The sequence below is a fragment of the Parasteatoda tepidariorum genome, chromosome 2 (assembly GCF_043381705.1).
Source record: "Parasteatoda tepidariorum isolate YZ-2023 chromosome 2, CAS_Ptep_4.0, whole genome shotgun sequence".
Classification (NCBI taxonomy): domain Eukaryota; kingdom Metazoa; phylum Arthropoda; class Arachnida; order Araneae; family Theridiidae; genus Parasteatoda; species Parasteatoda tepidariorum.
Window position 1 is genome coordinate 36,632,183 of NC_092205.1, and position 20,982 is coordinate 36,653,164.

Sequence of the window (20,982 nt, forward strand, 5' to 3'; positions counted from 1 at the left end):
CCTCATTGTCCTGATAAATCACATTGATCTATTATTCATATTTAAACAATGTATGTTCACGTATTTTAATTAATTTTACACGAACTATAGAAAGATATCCATTTTTCATAACATTGTTATTTTTTTTCACAACAGTTGGTCATTTTTGGCAGTTAATACAGTAGGGAACCGATTATCCGGAATGATCGGGACCATCGCTATTCCGGATAACTGATTTTTCCGGTTTTCTGAATCGCTACAAAAAGCCGTTTTTTTATTGTTAAACCCAACTAAAAAAAAAAATTTTTTGTGGAAATAATCTTAAAAAGAAGAAAAAACGATGAAGTAATACACTAATGATTATTTCCAAAATGATGGTAAGGTAAACATCTTTCAAAAAAGAAAGAAAAATCCTAAAATCTTATGAGGAAAAAAATTAATTTTTTTAAAAATGGCGGAAAATGTATCGAATTTCGTTCCGTTTTTTGGTTTTCCGATTTCCGGATAACTGGTTCTGCACTGTACGTGAAATTTGATAAACATTTATTAATGTTTATATGTTTTTCTACAATTCAATTTGGAGTTTTAAGTTGCACAAGTGAGAATAAAAAGAATGCTTGTTTATATATAAACCAACTTAGTATATTTTAATGAAGTTTAATTTCGATATAAACATTGGAAGAAAGAAAAATCCTTAAGTGCTTTCTTTCCTCTATATCTTAGATTTTCAAGTTGAATTTTTGTTTTCTTGATGTTTTTTTTAAAACTAATTTTGCTAATAGAATATTATTTAACAGCAAAATGGATAACATATAAAGAATTCATATATAGATATATATTTCTGAGTAAAAAAATTCACGTTCAAGATTTCTTACAGTATATACATACACGTGTATTCTCATTTTTTAAAATCATTTTTGATTAAATTGTTCCCATCTTAGTTTTGTTTGAAAACATTAAGTGTTGCCCCTACCTTCTTTTAGGTGTAGATAATTAAAAAAAGAAAATTACACTTATTGTTTTAGCTTTTTGTAGCCCATTTTTTGAAAATGAAATATATGTGCATTGTACTAATAAATGTCCTGATTTTTTTGTAAAATGTTATTCTGATATTTATTTTGAACCACAACGTGGCCCACAGTACTTAACTACCTTTCTAGAAATGCTTGTTGGTATAATTTTGTCACAAAAATCTGTCGAATTTCTAAAATAGAAAATGTGTGTTATATTTCACCAATTCTGATTGGTAAGACCTTTTTTTTAAATTTATTTATTCTGTAAAATGCTGCCAAGTATAGTAAATACCAACTACCAATTTATTTTTGAAAATAACATAACAATGATTAAAAATATATTTTACTCCTTCTGTGCCCACCCATTTGAGGTTTAATGTCATGAGGATATGTTTTTAACCCTTTACTACTTATAAAATATGTATGATATAAAAGCTTTAAATATTTGTTTTGTTTATTCTTGCATATATTCAAGCTGTTAAAAATAATATCCAATAGCTATTAGTTTATTTACATACGTAGTAAATATACGTAATAAAATACTAAATATACGTAGTTTCCCTTAATTCTGTGAAGATAGGCTAAAAACAAAAATCCCTAAGTGTCTTGATGAGGTTAACATGTAAATAAGTTATTCCTTTTTATTTAGTATTGTAGTAGTTTTCATAAAGAAAAAGATTTTCGAATGAATAGCTTTTTTTCCCTTGTTTTTTTTAAGTAGCACTAGCAATTTTTTTGTTGTAAAATCTGGTGAAAAAATATGTTAAAGCTTGACTCATGGTCAAAGACTTTAAAATATTTGTAATTTCAATTAAGGAAATGTTGTATGAAATACAGTAGTTATATTTGTATAGTAATCTCTATTACAACTATACTTATTTTGAAGGAGTTGGTTATTTTGACTTAGGAAAATGAATTGATATTCTCTAGGTAGATATAGAATTACAAATTCAGAATTCTACAGTACAAATAGGCAAGAACCAATCACCATCAGTTTAAAAAGAAAAAGATGGAAATTGATAGGTCACATATTGAGAATGCCTCCTACAAAATACCATCAGTAGCCTTAACATGGGGACGAATGGTGGAAGGGGACTAACATGGGGAAGAGGGAAGATCTTGTGCAAAAGACCGAGTGAGCTGGCAAAAGAAGATAAAGGCTTTATGTGCCACCAAAAGTAATTAAAGTTTTCAAAATAGGTTTACCGATGCAAATGTTCAAAAATTTTCTAAAATACATCATTTATCAATCCCAAAGTGCATTGATCGCATAGATACGGTTCCTAGTAGAACTCCAAAGACAAGCATCGCTGTCGGTGACTCATTGATCAGTCTGAGAAGGGACTGAGGATGCACAGTATCAGTCCTCGTTAAATTGTTCTATCATGAAGAGAAATACTTCACGCACAGGTAGTCAGGCTACCAAAATGAGGGTGCCATCCCATCTGCAGAGGTTAAAAATTGTGATGGCATATCTTCGGAACATCCTCAGGGATGTTTCCAAGACCGTCATCAATATCCCATTGTGCAGTTCTAGTGCGACGTAAATAAAGTACTACTGCATCATTTATCACAGAGGTAGTAGCCATTTTTGCTCAAGCAGCCACATAGTTGGAAGTGGAGGTTAGGGGAAAGCTGCACCTTTTGAAATCAATGCATTCTCTACATAAAAAGCAATAATTTTAAATTAAATTAAATGTAATATAATATAAATGAAATATTAAGAATAGCACACTTTAGAGTAGCTGTTGCGGGATAGATACAGACTGACCAAGAGTCTCTGATTAAAAGCCTTCTATCGTGGCAGGCCATTGTGATCTGCTTATATGCTCTGTGTGAGAAATTGTATAGCACAAGATTACGAAAACAATATATTTATTTCAAAATGCTTTATTATCTATAACTAACACAATAAATAACACACTTTTTATCTCCTAGTAGAGACATTTTACTTTACAAAGATAAAAAAGCAGTTTGTAAAAATGTTCATAGTTTTTTTTTCTAATTTTTTTTTCAAGTTGGAAAAATAGCACTTATGAAAAGAAAGCTTGAAAGATACACTGTACAAAAACACTCGATATTTATACAATTGCACTAATAAATGCATCATCTTTAAAACGAGATTGCTAGTTAAAGAATTAGCTGGAATTTTTGTACCAAGCTGAATGAATATTTTTCTTATTTTATTATTTAATACATATTTGCTATTTTATTTAACAGCATGTGAAATGTGCTTATTTCTTTGTTTATTCAGATTTTTTTAGTTATGGTTTAAGGATTAACTTATACATGCTTTTTAAACAATAAAAATGAGAAATAAATAAGTGTTCAAAGTCTAGGCATCATTATGTTAAGTACTTGTATAAAAATCAAAATAACTCATATTTCCTACTTTTCTTTATTTTGTTTAACTATCAGATGTAGATTAATGATATTGATTGTCTGGTATATATTTATTATTTTATTAATTAGTTTAATGGTATTACAAAGGAGGAAAACAATATTTCTTTAATGGAATTATAGCTTTATTATTAAGAAATGTAAAAACTTATTAAGCTCTTCTAGGTTATATTTTTAAAGGGCAAGTTGCTAAGGAATGTATTGAAGTTTAAATGCTTCATACTATATACCAAATTCTAACTAAATCAGGCAGCAATTTAACAATTACGATATTGTAACAAAATACAGGTTTTATGTAGTTTATTTAAGACTAAAATATTTTTATTTCCAATTAATTTTAAACGTAATATGAATTTTACAGAGCATTTAAAATTTTCAACACTGTACATTGACTTTACGATTTAAAATGGAATATGACCATCTTACATTTATATGAAAATGCTGAAGAAAAAATTACTAAAATTAAAATATATTTATTTTTGTCAGAGCTTATTTAGAATCTTGAAACGGGATTCTTTATTGCTGACAACATTGATAAAAAAGAAACTAAATTACATCTTTAAACATGTTACTAATCACAAGATATAATTCATTTAGGAATAGACAGCAGTTTTAGTTTTTATTATGAACTTATTATTTTTTACTTAAATGGGAGTACTATATCTATACATTAAAATAGCAGAGAAAATTTTTTTATTTCACAAGTCCCATAATAATAATCAAAAGCAAAACTTTTCAGTGACATTTTATATAAATCACAGTTTTCTTAAAATAATTTTATAATATTATTAAGTTCCCTGACCTAGAGCTAGTTGAGCATGCTCTAAATTGATTTTAACTTTTCAAAAATGACAGAGAAATTGCCTGACTGGTGATTTCTTGAATGACCCATTTCATAGTTTCAAGCGAACGTCATAATACTTAATTTAATAATAAAATATTTTTATCTTTAAATCAAATAAGTTTGTGAAAAAACTATTAAAAACAGAATAAAATTTTTACAAAAATAATATTCAAAATTTATTATTTTCAGAAACTTTGAGAACATTCCTACTGTATCATATTTGACTAGACTGCTTAAATAGCACCAATCAGATTTAAATTTTTCAATGCATCCTTTAAATAAGTTTTGAATTCAATGAAAAAAACAACAAAAATTTTTCTTATAGTAAAATTTTTTTAAAGTTCTTTATAGTAAATTGATCAATAAATTATTTCTTTTAAAGATAGAATATCTTTTTAACCAAGTGGACTTTTTTTTTAAAACTCTTTAAGCTTAAAAAGATTTCAATTGCTTCAACAATTCTGTAGTCTTTCACTGGCTTCATGTCAGGGAATTTGCATAATGTTTAATTGTGAATTCACAGTATAAAACATGTCACATACCAAATCTAAAACAATCAGATGGCTTATGTGTAGGGACAAACTTAACAATATTTGCTCATTTTTTCAATGTTTAAGGATTATTAATAACAAACTAATGTGTACCTTTTTTTTATTACTTTGATAAAGATTAAGAGTTAGAAAATTTCATCGAATCAATATCTGATTTACTTATCTGATTTTGCATAGCAGCCAATTGTGCAGTAATAGCGGAGTAAAAGATAAGTTCCCCTTTTTTTAGATACTTGTCACATTAACTTTTTAAGTAGAAATGAGTGTTCTCTTGATGGTTAGCAGCACTATTAACATAAAAAGTCATGCTGAAATTGGTATTAGAGTTAATGATTCTCAAATGATGTCTCCTAAGAAACGAATCTAAATATCAAAATTTAGGACCTTGGGGCACTTTTTACATCACAATGGAAAGACTTGGATTCTTTACTAGAAAACTAGTTAAGGGTTATCTTCTTCACCTTCTTCTTGAATTTTGCATCGATCTATAATATAAAAAAAAGTTTTAAAATAATAATTTCATACTGTAATACACAATAGATTGCAACTACGGAGAAACTTATACATACATTGAAACTTTCATACCAGTTCTATTAAATTAAGATCACGGTAAAATATTTTGGCAACAGTTTTACAAAAATGTATAGAAATATTAAATTTATAACAAACTATAATTCTGGCAAATGAACCAGGGTTGGGGTTTTGGACGTCCTAAACTGGTTTTGGACAGGACACGTGGGTTTTACTGTCCTAAACTGGGTAAAACTGTCCTAAACTGTCTTAAAGTGTCCAAAACCTTGAACTTTGGTAAAAGGTAAAAATTCCGTAGGTGTAACCATTGTATATGTAATAATTACATGTATCAATAAATATTTGATATTTTTTATACAATTTACTATAACTTATTAAAAGAAAATAATATAATATAATAGGAAAAGGTTTATAATTTTTGAAGCTCCACAATTCATTGAACAACAAAAGTGAATACCCAATCTTTTAAATATAAATATGCTTTTAATACTGATAAATAATATTTTTGAATAAGGATAAATATGGCAATATTAAAAAATAATAATTTTTCTTAAAAAAATAAAATAAATTTTTCAAAAATTAACCTATTATTTTTCACAATATTTTTTTTTAAAAATGTTATAATTTCTGCATCACAGGATGATAAAAAAGACATCTATTTTAAAAAAATTGTTTTTAAATATAAATATATTAGTTTAAATTGAAAATACAAAATAATTGAAAAATGTATTAACAGTTTTGAAGGGCATAACATCAGTTTCGGTTACTGACACTGGTGATGTATCACCACTATGCTAAAAGAATTGAACATCAATGAAATAAAAGTATTCTTGAATAGTACTATAGATAAATAAACCTGTTTATGACGAACTAAGCACTTAGTCCCTAATATTTTAACCTGTATGGCAAGGCCAAACTTCAGTTATGTACTATTGAATGAGAGGACTAATACTTTTAAAAACAAATATTCTCTAGTATATTTAATTATCAATTGTTATTAGTGCTATGTTAATTTTACCTCTTAAATATTGTTCAGATAAAATTGTGACATAATTTGAGTAAAAGGGTTTTGGACAGTTTAAGACAGTTTTGGACAGGACGGTTTAAATCAGGGTTTAAACCGTGGATTAATCCATTCTGTCCTAAACCTTGCCAACCCTGAAATGAACAGTTCAAAAGATGAATAAAAAGCAATGCAGAACTAATAAGGAATAAGATAAAATACTGACTTAATAGTGGTAAGACAGGGGTGGTCATGTCTTGGACAGTTAAGAGGCAGAACTGACCAAGGTATGGTATGTTTAGGTATTCAAATTTAGTTTTGAAACCAGTAATAAAACAAACTCATACTACAGCTTTGGAAGCAGTAAGTTTTTATCCTCTTGGGGGGTAATTCATAATATAGAAAAGATTATCACAGTTTAGATGACCTAAAAGAACTCAACATTCAGATTTGGTCCCAGCCAGAGCACAGTGTTGAGTATATGCGTTTTCCGTTTCCAAACTTATCTTATTCAAATCATTTGATGAATTCTATTTACCATGGTTAATCACAGTGCAAGCATTTTTACAGTTCACTTTCTCAATTTATTTCGCTATGCAGTTAGGTAGGTATGATAAGTAGTTCTTTATCAGGAATTTAGACTAATATTTATTTTTCCGCTGTAAATAATGTCAATTAACAAAAAAAGTGTTATCAATGTGGTGCCATATACTTGAAATTGAGACTTGCTTAAATCAATTAGCTGAATTCAATAAATCTATCTGATAGATTGACTGAATGTAGGTTAGTGGCACAAGAGTCTAAAAAAGCTATAATGCTCTAAACTTAAATCACTTTATGAACAGTGATGTGCAGAGAGTATCGTCACAAGAGGGCTACAGTCCTGGCATTTAGCCAAGGGTTCATCCACACTAATGACTTTAGGGCAATAAAAGTTTAAATCTATGACTATTATTTAGAATATGAAGTTAAATTTTTTGACTAGTCAATATTTTATGACAGATATAGATTTCAATCAAAATTAATAAAGACGTTTTAGGGACTTAACTTATTACCTTAAAAAGTTTAGGCATGCATAAAAATAAATTTGAAATATGCATTTGAATTTTTAATTTCATTGTTCCTTTTTACCTATTTAAAAAAAATCTGAATAAGCTATTTTCCTCAGGTAGTGATTACACTCCCTTTTAGAGGCATATAATCAAAGTGTTAGCCTCGGGTTTCCATACACATCTGCGCACCATTGCTTTAGGAAGTCTTAATTGAGGTAACAAAATGATACTGTACATTTTGTTACCTTAGTACTAATGCAAAAAAAAAAAAAACTAGGACTTCTCTGGGTAGATGCTCCTGTATTCAGGGTTCCCTGACTTTTCCCAGTATATCAGGAAAATTTCAATAAGAATGCAGACCATATTTTAAGTTTTTCATTGGAAAACTTGAATCAGAAAAATGAGAATGGAAACATGGAAGTTTCCTTAAAATATGAAATTTTTGAAACAAATAATTTTAATGGATGTTAGAATTATTTAAATCGAATCTCACTAACTGATTACTGTTACTGACAATTGACTGGTCATTTTCCAGGTATTTGTAAAAGAATTACACTTTCCCTGACTATTCTCTGCTTTTTAGAGTCAAAGTGAAATTCCCTGTTCTCCATGATGACCGATTGAAGCCCTGTGTATTGTGAAGCCCTGTGTGTGTGCCCCTGAAGAAGGAAAGCGAGAAAGTGAAACTTTATGGATAAAAGTCATAAAAGAAATTATCGACCACTTTATAAAACATCATATGTTTAAATCATAAACATTTAGATAAAAAACATATGGAGTTTTACATTTTAGTCTGGACAGCCATATATTTTTGACCACTGATGTTTCAAAACTAACCTATAAACAATATCTTAAAAAAAAAAAACAAATCTAATAATTAAACTTACCATTAAATGCTTTTAAAAGAGCTTCACAGATAAATTTGTACTGAACCTAAATGAAAAGAAAAAGTTTATTAAAAGAAAATAAAATTAAATAAAACATTCATCCAAAACCTCTTTTCTTCCATCACTACAAAATATCCACATTTTAACACAATATATTTTAATAATTTTTCTTTAATGCTAAATTTTGATGACAAATGTTAAAAATAAAATGATTTAGAAAATTTACGAGACCTGAGATTAAAGTTTGAATATTAAAGTTTTTTTTTATCCACCCTGATGTGTAGAAATACAATTAGTATGTAAAATGATATCGATTTTAAAATAATGGTATAATTTAGTTTAAATATAAAAATGAGAGAACTAGCCCGATTTCTTTTTAGAAATGGGTTTCTGCTTAACATTTTTTAAAACAGATACTTTAATTTTTATCTCATTCTACTATGCAGAAAACTGCAAAGACTTATATAGACATACCGATTAATCAAAATACTACTGAGTAAGATAACTTGCAAAACCAATAAAAAAAATTTAGTTATTTTTTTTAAGAAATAATTTTAAGATTACACATCTTATAATTTAACTAAAAGTACTAATTTTAAATTCACACAAAATTTATATAATTATTACATATGTAATACAACGGTTAGACCAGCACTATTTGTGAAATTTTTTTCACCTTATGAAAAAAAAAAAGAAATATTGGAAATAAATTTTTTTTTTTTAATAAGTCTACATTTCTCAATGAATGTGTGGAAATTTTAAAATAAATTTGGGACATAGAATCAAAATTTATTGATTTCTTTAAACTATGCGAGTGTGACCCATAAAATGGTAATGGGGTCTGAAATTACTGAATAATTAAAGCTAAAAATATTTCATTAAAATTTGGTAACTTAAGAAAACTCTTAATAAATTTTTTTGCAGCTATCATTTTTATATTCAAAATTTTTTTGCAGCTATCATTTTTGATCAATTTTGATCTGATAAATGTTGTTAATTTTTTCATTTGAAGTTCTTTTCTAGCAAAGCAATGATGCAAAAAGATTAGAGCAAATAATTGGAGAGACCAATGCTCGATTATGCTCACTATTTTTTTAAGATTAAAACTAAATTCATTTTAAAAATGTGAACTTTCATCAATTGCATAGTAATTTTTTTTACAAAACATTTAGTGGACTAATAAATGAAATGTTTTTCAAAACAATTGCATACTTATCTTGGATTAGAAATATTCTATAAACTTTTAAGCTGCCGTGAATTATTTTAATTATGAAACAATCCATTTTACCAAAAGAGTTGTATAAATAAATCAAGACTTTCAGCAGCAAATGAATTAAATTTAAAACAAATACATTTATTCACTTGTTTATAAATAACAGAAAATTATATATATTATATAAATGATAACGATATAATAATAATAAATTGACTTGAAATAAATATTTTACATTTTTATTAACATTATGGCTTGAAAAAGAAATAAATACATTATCATTATTTTAATAGCCTAGTTTTATGAAATATGAAAAGATTTTAAGTTTTTATTAGTAAGCTAAGAGTTGAAGTACATTTTGATTAGTTTGGTGAAAATTAATGGAACATTTGGAAAGTGTTATGCAACATTAGATTAAATTCTTGTTCATTAAATTTGTAGAGTTTTTCATTATCTGTTATAAAAATAACTGAATTACCATTGAAAAAATGTTATAGCAATGTTTTTTTATACAAGCTAGTGTAATAAATCAAGTCAGAAGCAAAAATAGAAGTTGAAAAGATAACAAGATTGGAAATAATGATTCCCCAAAATATAATTCATAGAACCAAAAAAAATACTTTAACATTTGAAAAAAGAATTAATTCTTTATGTTTTAAAATAAGGTAAAATTGATTGATACCAGTGTTCATAATATGATAATTACTATTACAAAAAGGAATGTTTTCAAAGATATTAATAGAATTTAAAAAGTCAAATAAAATATCAGGTTCTTATACAGTAGATCATTATATTTATGTGGAACATTCCATTCAAATATTTAATGAAATTATAGCTTGTTTCAACTAAATAAATATTGAACTTAATATATTTTTAAAAGAAAAATTTAATTGTGCCACTAAAAAGAAAATGCCAGTTATTTTTTAAGAATACTTACCACTGTTTGTACCATCATCACTCTCTGATCTCTCATCTTTTGGACAAATTCCAGAGGATATATTGGTTCATCAGCATCCATATAACCTAAAGCCGTTTCCATTAGTATGAGCACCCCCGTTCTTCCTACTCCGGCACTAAATGCGCAAGAGAAATAATAGTTTTTAAAATTTAAACACAAATTTCAAAGCATGTTTAAAAAGAAAGGGTTTCATATTTATACATAGTAATTAATTTATAAAGAAATAGCTTGAAAAGAGATTTTAAAACAACCTCTTGAATAAAAATGTTGGATTTTAGAATGTTGAGTCGGTTTGAATGTTAAGACTGGAATCAAAGTTAACTATGCCAAGATTTTGCAAAGTATAATTGATTACAAGTAACTATACTTATTAATTACAATTTCAATTGCAATTGTAAGGACAGTTAATATTGAATTACAATTACAATGGTAATATTCGCTAAAAATTCAGATTATGATATAGTGCAGATCAATTTATGAGTCTTAATGTGTAAAATGTTCAGAAAATAAATATTTTTTTACATGCTTTTGCTTCAAAGAAAAAGGGAAACATTTATTTACTTTCCTTAATATTAATACAGCATAAACACAAAAAATGACAGGATTTAAAATCTTAATAGTTTTCAAACTTACACGTAACATAATAAATGGTAACGAAACATATGTTCAATGTTTGACTCTTGTAACAAACATCAAGTTCGTTTCACATTGTCAATGGTTCCTAATGTTGCACAAATGTGTTCTTTAAATTTTTGCTGTGTTTTTGGTATTGATGGTTCATAAACAATGTCATTAGTCTTGGACTTAATCCCATGAAGATAAAAAAATCATGGCAAAGGGTTCAGGAATCTTGGTGATCATGTGATGAAGAGAAAAACCTTGTCACCCATACATCTATTCCAAATGTGTCAAAGCTTATCCTTTAACCCATTCTGGTAAGAAGATTTAATAATAATATATTTTGTACGTAAAAACCTATTAATTTTTATGTAAAAAACTTAAAAGTGCTATCAGATTTAGTACATTAGAAATTTGAAAGCTATTTATCATCAAATTCAACAGTAACTTTAGTTGCATGACAAATATAGCTCATCATTGTGGTGTAGGTACATAAACTATGACGAGTTCTACGTTTATTAAGTTACTGGAAGGGGATTTATCCATTGATTGAACAGCCAGCCATTTATTGATCAACGAGGGAAAAAAAGCAGTGTATTTTTCTTTAATTTTGTGTACCACTTATATTGATAGATGTCACAGGTACGAGAATATAAATATTTAAAATCTGGTCATTTGTTAGTGCTAATCCTGTATTACATTTTAAAAAAGCATTTATATTGGAGAATTTAACTTATTGGAAATTTTGTTGAATATAACATGGCTTAAATCAGATTAAACTTTTAGAGAATTCTCTAAAATTAAACTTTTTTTTTAAACAATTGGAAGTGCCCCTATTTGTTATTAATATAGCTCATTTGAATTAAAATTAGAGGTGATCAAAGATATTTCAGGTAATTTTAATTTTCTGTTGGGCCAATTAATAAAGAACTGGTTTTGCCTTAATTACAGGTAAACAGTTATGCTTAATAAGTTTATTATTTTCTTTTGTTTCAAATTTGGAGTAAATTTTTAATTTGGTGTTTGTAAATTATCAGTGGTCATTAACAAAATTGTGTTATTATTTGAATACATTGACGTTGGACCCCAAGTTATGGCAAGAATTAATTACCTGCAGTGAACTGCTACAATTCCACCTGCATCCCGCCTCAAATCTCGTAACTGTTGAATAAATTCTAAGAAGTTTGAGAAGTCTTCAGGTACTCCATGATCTGGCCAATTAATGTACTGTAATTGAGTCACATGACGCTCTTCATTTGTCTGTTGAAACAAAGTTTAATTGTCAGAATTTATAAACACCTCAAAATAAAATCATTTTATATTTTTATTAAAATGCATGCTTAAAAATAACTTTTAAACGCAAGGGAGTTTTTATGTATTTATGTTCATATCAAAAACTATTATTTTGTGCAAAAAATCTATCAAAATAATACCAAAAATGTTCTCAACAAACATGTTTATGGCTTTTTAAAGAAAACAATTATAGAGTTTGCAAAAAAAAAATAAAATAAATAAATAAATAATAATAATAACAAACTTATAACATAGAGATAATAATAATGTAATTTCAGCAGAAGTGACAATGTGGGTCATACTTAATGCACTAATGAATGCACAGAAGAAACAACATAAAATCAAAACTATCAGCTTCTTCTATTAATACTAAAACAGCCAATTTGATGTGTATAGTTTGTTTTTCACAAAAAAGGATCAGTTTTTTAAACCATTCCAGTAAAACTATTCAATACAAAGAACGAGTTTCCCAAGTAGAGATACGTGGTTTTTTAAACGTGGCTTAAAATACTTACATCTGGAGATCACTTTTAATTTTGGTAGTAGAATTTCTTAAAATGGATTTTTTTTTATTTGCTCACATTTACTACTGTCTGGAAACTATTTACAATTATCAATGCAATTGTTTAACATCAAAACATAAGTTTTTATTCATTAATTTCAAATATTAAAAACCAACTTTCCTATTATAGGATTCGATAGGAAAACAATAAAACATATTAATGTGTGAGGAAAAACATTCATAGTGACGAGCAAAAAAAAAGAAAAGGAACACCCTGCATAACTTATGCTCTAATGATTGGCTTATTACATACTAAGACCAAATAATAATGGTTTGAGGGCCTTACCCTTAACATGCTAATCAATTACAGCTAATGATATTCTAAGTTATGAAATCAGACACAAAAACGTACTTTCTCTGAATAAACATACCTTTCTTTTGGAATCATATCCACAATCTGGAAAATATAGTGCTAATAGTTTAGGCAGAACAGTTGATAGTTTGGACCCCTTAATGTTAATTTCACTTTTTGTGTATTTTACTATATCTCTCAAAGTTTTTAAACAAATCAAAAAACTTTTGCATGTAAATATAAAATCCTTCTAGCCAAAGATAATTCAATGTAAAAAATAATTTTTAATAACCATACATTAAGTTATTTAAAAAATTGATTTGTAAGGTATGCAAGTTTTAATATTATTTTTGCGAATGTAAGTTTAAATGGAAAAATACAAAATTTGAATGAAATCGGTCAAATAGTTTCTGAAATGACTTTTTTTTTTTTTTAATGTAACGTTTAAAAAGTTATATATTTAAAATTTGATTTCTCAAGTGCTATTTGACTGATTTTGTTCAAGATTTGAATTTCCTAATTTGAAATTACATTCTTTAAAATGAAGTAAAGATTTGCATCCCTTATAATTCAAATTTTTTTCGACTATTATTAAATGAATTAATAAAAAGTAATAAACAATTATTAAAAAATATTGATTACATGGAACTGCATCTAGATAGAATTTCCTAATTATGAGCAAAATTATTTTGGGAACCTTAAAAACTTCACAATATATATTTTAAAATATGCATTAAGTGAAATTAACATTGAAGGGTCTAAAACTTTTGATTTCTCTCCTGCTTTTATCTCCTTGGATTATATTTCCCAGTTTGTGAATACTCGTCATATCTTGAGATACAAGAACATAAATCAGTTTAAAGAAAATGATTGTTTATTCAGAGAAAGTATGTTTTTGAGCCTGATTTCATAACTTAAAATATCATCCGCTCTAATTGATTACCATATTAAAAGCAATGCTCTCAAATCATTAAGACTGTATCAAATCTAATTATTCAATAAAAAGTAATTTAGAGCGTTAAATTTTTTATTTTGTGTACTGCAATCAGAAGTTTTTTAAGGGCACACAAAATTATTTTGCAAGACATTAAAACATAAATTGTGATTAAAATATAAATTGTGATTTTGCAAGAAAAATTATTTTACTAAGTTATCAAGAGAGGAATGATAATAATTCAAGTATTTAGAGAAATAATTTACATTAACTATAATAATAGAATGATGTGAATTTTCTGTTTTTTTTTTTTTTTTTTTTAAACTTTGATAACTATTATTTTTAGTACATTCCATTTCTCAGTTCATATTAAGAAATGGTACCAGGAACAATTTGAGTCATATTGATGATGAATGCTTTGTTTCCAAAAAGCAATTAGCATTAAACAGATAAAAATTAAAAGAATATAGATTATTTTTGTCATTAAAAACCAAAGTAAATCGAAAAACATATGTGATTAAAGCAATATTCGATTTAAACTTATTGAGCATGCTTTTTTTCATTAAATAAAATATGGAATCATACTTAAATTTGAAAAGAATAAATTTTGAGAATAGCTTGAGGTATAACCTGTTTTGTTCTTTTTTTAATAGCACAAAATAATTTCACTTTTCATAATTTTATGTAGAAATGATAGTGTCAAAAAGAATATTCTTAATCTAATTTCCACCAGAGCTTTACAGTTACTTGATTCATACCAATGCATCAAAAATATTTTAAAACTATCTATGTTATTTTATTTGTATATAGCCTAAAATTTTTTGAAGAATGATTTGCAATTTATATTAAACAAATTTAGTAACTATATATGATATTTGACTTCACAATATAAATTTTTCAAATGTGTCATTGCAAATAAAAATTCAAAACGTGTGAGTTGACTATTTTAACAGATATTTCCTTATTAATAAGCACATTAGTTTATATATTAGTAGAACTGAGAATTATAGTGCATAAAAAATTGGTAGGAAAGAGAAATTATTATAAAAAGGAAGAGTTGAGTAATTTAAGAATGAATATTTAATTTATCAACAGACAATTTCTTTCCAATCAAACTATTTTCATGAAGAACCCCTACTATAAGAGAAAAACCTACTAAGGTTACCATTACTTTAAAAAAAAACTATTTTGTTCAATAACTTTACAATAACTTAATACCTTTTGATTGCTAATTAAAAAATCTCTTGTGATGCCAGCTGTAGAAGAGGTTTCACTAAAACAAGTTACTTGCATGTCATTATATGTAGAAGATTCATATAAATCAGGCCAGTACTGATGACACTTAACACGGTTTCTCTCTTTAAGAGTGGTAACCATGACTATGATGCGACAGTTTTGTTCCCACACCAACTAAAAAAAGAAAAATAATTCTTTATTTATTTAAATTATTAAATTTTAAAATATAAGACTTGACATTAAATTAAAAGTAATCATTATTCTGTATGAATTAGTTAGTTGTCTTAAAAGCAATAGAACAGAATTCCTTTAATTTATTCTCTTATAGTTATAAGATAGAAGCAGGCAAAATATTAAGCTTTAAGGTAACATTTCCAAAATATGTCAAAATTCTCTTATGTTGTATAAGAGTATAGTCCTAATAATTTCAATAGAATAAACAATTTTAGGTTGTATAGAGAACTTTGCTTGGTTAATACTAATCCATACTCTATTTTTTTAAAATATGGGATCAAAAGTTAAGGAATATAGTTATACTTTCCTTATTATTAAAAACTTCCCTTATTATTTACTTAACAATAGTAAAATCTAATTACCAAGATTTTGTAAAATGTACACCTATTTATATTTTTATAGAAAGAATTGTTTTTAACAATTCATTCAGCATTACTTCAGTTTTCAAGATGTTATTCATAGTGTAAGCTGTAAACTATATCACACAAAATATTAAAGTTTAACATACAAATAAGAAAACTACACACAGCATGCACCCAAAAGCAGTATAGTAATAACTTTGACTAGATTCTTACAATACAAAAGGAGAGATTTCTTTGTCAGTTTGAAGACAAGTATTATAGTTTTTCCTATGAGTTACAGTGCCAATTTTAAATTCCTCATTTTCCAAGTTTTTGAATAGACACTGTAATAATATTTACAGGAGCCAGATATTGCCAATGAAAAAGCACCAAATATTTACTTACCTGCCAAAAATCATTACAGGTTTCAGGAAGAGGTCCTTGCGCAGCAATATACTCATTTGGCTTTCTTGGATGAGGTAGTGGCATCTAAAACGAAAAATAAGTGAATAAATAATTAATTGTATATCAAAAATTGTTCTTTTTTTTTATAAACAAGCAATAGCAATTTTAAAATTGATAGATTTTGAAGAAAAATTTTATAACATCAATAATAAAATGCCAAAAAAAATTTTATGTATAAGAAAAATTTAATTCTCCTATAAATATAAAACATCAGATTTTGAAGTCATAAAGAAAGAGTATATTATTAGATTGTTAAGTAAAACTCTTTAACTTTATGATGGTTTGAGTTGAAATTTACCCAAACCATTATTACCCGATCTAATAACAGAACAAATGGTTTTCTATACAGAGAACTTACTAACTAAATAAAACAATTTCATAAATTAAAACAGAAATAGTATTACTTGTATTGTAATGCTACTTAACACTTAAAAAAAAAACAGAACTGAACACTAATTTGCATGCTGTTCACAGTACATTGATTTTTTCCCTCCGTAAAAATATCTCTGTCTTCCTCAGAAATTTAAAATAGTTTACACTTCTTGATGAGAAAGGGACTTCTTAAATATTGTAAAAGTAAATAATAGCATAAATAGAAAGCATTTTAAAAAGCATTAAAAGTAAATGGCAAACACCTCGGCTTTCTTTTAGGGGATCATTTTTTCATTCAAAAAAATTTGCAGTTATCGTTTCCTAAGCAAATATTTAGTAGAAGATAACTACAATTTATTATTTTTTCTCCTGTCACTGAAATTAGTAAAGCTCTACTTTGAAATTGAAGTAATGCAGAAATGAAAATAACTAGGTGAAGTGAAGTAGGTTAGATGAAATGGTTAATTTAAAAAAAAAAAAAATACTCATATAAAATTCCTAGCATGGAATTTATTAACATAACACAATTTTTTTTTACTCCTTTCTTGACTTTTAAAGTGATAAATTTTTTTTGCCGTATTTTGGGTTGAGTATGGCTTGTCTGGACTTGAAATTAAAGTACAATGAAACCTCCAGGAAAGATCACACACTGAGTAGTGACCTCATCTATTTACGACCACTTTTGGGAGGCACCGAATTTTTTTCATAGACTTTGTCTGGAATAAAACCTTTAGTAGAGGCCATCAAAACCTCTTCCAGTGAGCGAGGAAACCTCCGTACCAAATGCGGAAAAATTCAAAAAAGGAAACACATAAAAATATCAAAACAAAAAATATTAACAAAACACTGAATAGATTGAAATATGTTCAAAATATTTGTGAGTGGCTCTTATTTAGAGAGCTCTTTTTGACGTTCTCTAAAAGATATCGAATAACTTTATGTTGCGGACAAAATGCACTAAAGACGATGCTATCAATGATTTATTTTTAGAGTTGGAAAGTTAAGTTATACAAAAAAGTAATTTTAGAAAAAATTAAGCCTATCAAACAAATAAATCTCTCATTTTTTCAAGCAAACTAATTTTTATGATATACAATTAAATGCAAACTTAAACAAAACATTATTGCTTATTTATTTAAAATAGCTCAATCAATCATAATTGGTAAATTTGTTTTACACATAATAATTTTAACAGGGGTCATTTTTATTGATGATAAATTTTATTTATCGATCTGTTTTTCATGAAACAAACACAAGTGGCTTTTTCGCACCAAAAAATGATACTGAGTAAAATTAAAATAGCTTGCAAAAAATCGTTTACCTTTGATAAAATTTTAGAGGTAAGACAATGGAGGTAACCCCTAAAAATGCCCAACCTCCATTAATGACCATTTTACTGTGAAACAGAAAGTGGTCACTCCCGAGAGGTTTCACTGTAGCTTAATTAAGTTTGTTCAGTTTCCGAATCATACAGAGTGTTCCTAATGCAAGAAAAAATATAATCATCTACTAAATACTAGGTTTGTTTAATCTCTAAGAAAGAGCCAAATGTTTTCCAAAGCTGATTAAAGTGGTGACCTATTAGAAGTGAAGATTGAATTTCCAACCCAAAAGTCAAGCATAACTCTTTTATCTCAATTTTATGGCAAGAATTTTCTTCTTTCACGAGAACAGAATTTAAATGTATTTCAACTGTATTACAGTTTCTTATTACAGTATAATTAATAGTATTAATGATATGTTAATTTTTGTGTACATAAATAACAGCTAAGAATTTGTACAAAAATATGTACTTTAATAGAAAAATAAGAGCAAAACTAGCAGCAATTTTTTTTTTTATAACAATTGATAATTACTAAAATTTCAGAAAAATATTTTAGAGTAAAAAATTTTTAAAGTTAACTAATATTATATTATAAATATAAATATTCAATATTAAAAATATAAAAATTTTAAAACTTCTCTTTTTTTTCCATTATAGTTTTACTATAATGGAAAAAAAAGAGAAGTTTTAAAGTTTTTTTAGGACAAAACTAAAAAACATTTTATTCCATTATTTAGTATTTTAAAACTTCATGGTAATTTAAAAAAAACTTGTCCTAACTCATTGTTCTTTTAAAAGCAATTGTAACAAAAATCATCTTGATGATGTATTTCACAAGGAAATTACTTTTATTTGCTGTAAAGTAAAATAAAATATTCAATGCTTAAACATGTACATCTACTTACATGGACGAATGAAGCATTGATATAATCTCCAGTAGGTGATTCTTTTAAAATAACCCTGGAACTGTCATCTATGTTTAAAAGACAATGAAATCAATTAACAAATGTAAAAAAAAAAAAACAAATACAATTCTATAATATACTAATTCTATAGATGATAAAAAAAAAATCATTGTAGCATCTAAATAATAAACTCACTGATACTTTAAGCTTTAGTATTAATTTAGAAAAATCCACATTGTCATATACAAAAAATTCAAAATCAAATATTTTTTTTCATGAAAAAAAGGAAAAGAAATAAGTTACTTAATAATTTTAATAATACTTTTCATTCAATACAAAATAGGTCCCTTTAAATCAATATATTTTCCCTATAAATTACTTAACTTATATTTATAACTATTTAAATATAAATAAGAAGAATGTTTGAAAAAGATATTCCCTTTAATAAAACTGAAAAAAAAAACAAGAACTTTTTTCTATCAAATGTATACATTAAATGCATCACATGATTTCATATATTAAAAATATAAGAATTTGAAAAATCACTTGGAAAGGGATGAAAAAAAATCTAAAATTTTGACTATAAGAAGTTACTAGAAATTTTTGCTACTGTTTTTTTCTAACTTGCATCTGAGCAATTTGCTACTTGCTGGCTGACAAAATCGCATGCTGATTGTATCCTGCATTCTAACCAGGGTTTGTTGATTTAAATCACGATTTAAATCATGATTTAAATCAAATGATTTTTTTTTAAAAAATTTTTAAAAACATTTTTAAAAATGTTTTGATTCTTGAGATTGAAAGTACAGATTAAAGTAAACATTTAATGCTGTCTTAATTTAGACTTGCATAGCTGTAGAAAGTAATTAATAAACATGAATATTTTTCAAAAAATAATACAAATAATGTTAATTAAAATTCTACCTTTTGAATGAAAAAGCGTGAATTAAAATCTACATCATATTTTATTGGCGGAAAATGTGTATTTCTGAAGCTTGAGGTTATGTTAAAAAGAAATTACCCTAATATGCCAAAAACAGAAAAAGAAAAAAAGAGGGCTGATGAATTCAGATGTATTTTTCCAAATATAGTGTCATTCTTCCCTTTCAAACTCTTTCAAAGTCTATTTGATGCAGTAGGGTTATTAACTGGTATTTTTTTCTCATAATTTGTTTACAGTATCTTTGACATTATCAGATTTTCTGTAAAGAAATTTTGTGAAAAAAAATTCCAATGAGTAGATAGATTTTCTAACTTTTTTTTTTAGCTTATCTATTTTGATATAGAATTAAAAATGAATATTTTAATATAAAAATATATAGATTAAATATTTATTTATTGTTTGATGAATTACTACATTTATAAACACAGTCTGCTACATTTATTTTGTCATTTTAAAAATCAAGAGAAAAAAAAAAGAAATCACAATTTTAAATTAAAGTTATGGTTTGCTAACTGAAACTTTGTTTTATTGGTAAAGTGCAGGGGTCTGTCCAAGCCAAATTTACTACCGTTTAACGGTACCTTTACAAATTCAACTTTAGGAAAAATGATAGAATAATCACACAAAATACTTTTTCTTAAAATTTTATTTTTGTGTCTCGTAAGAAACAATAAATCCATATTTTTACTATATTTGTGTTGATTTTTTAATATAATTTTTAATTTTCACAAAATAGGTACCTCTCAGAAAAACCCAGACAGTTTCCGAAAAAACTAGCCCTCTTTCAAAACAGTTGCTATGCATTCAAAGCCATGTATTATAATGAAAAATTATTTTAGTTAGAGCTTCTAAAATATTGTTACAACATAGTTTTAATATTAAGTTAACTTGATTAAACATTTATAATTTTTTTTAATCATAAATTAAAGTTCTTACAGTGTATTTGAATAAAAATCAAAAAAATCTGATTTAAATCAAAAAAATCTGATTCTTTTGATTTTTTTTAAAAAAAATCACGAAACCTGACTCTAA

General features: G+C 26.2%; 1 protein-coding gene across 3 annotated transcripts in view; it reads right to left on the bottom strand.

Annotated features, from left to right (window-relative positions):
- Positions 1 to 2,866: 2,866 nt before the first annotated feature.
- LOC107442492 (tyrosine-protein phosphatase non-receptor type 4) overlaps positions 2,867 to 20,982 on the bottom strand; it is a 44,446-nt gene continuing 26,330 nt past the window's right edge. For 2 of the 3 annotated variants that reach the window (XM_016056072.3, XM_016056074.3), the window contains 7 exons: positions 19,008 to 19,075; positions 16,347 to 16,430; positions 15,349 to 15,540; positions 12,161 to 12,309; positions 10,411 to 10,546; positions 8,261 to 8,306; positions 3,202 to 5,272 (listed from right to left, as the gene is read on the bottom strand). In XM_016056072.3, the coding sequence (XP_015911558.1) occupies positions 5,229 to 5,272; positions 8,261 to 8,306; positions 10,411 to 10,546; positions 12,161 to 12,309; positions 15,349 to 15,540; positions 16,347 to 16,430; positions 19,008 to 19,075 (719 nt within the window). In that variant the 3' untranslated portion in view covers positions 3,202 to 5,228. Of the gene's footprint in view, positions 5,273 to 8,260; positions 8,307 to 10,410; positions 10,547 to 12,160; positions 12,310 to 15,348; positions 15,541 to 16,346; positions 16,431 to 19,007; positions 19,076 to 20,982 lie in introns of all 3 variants that reach the window. The other variant, XM_016056073.4, reaches the window with a different exon arrangement.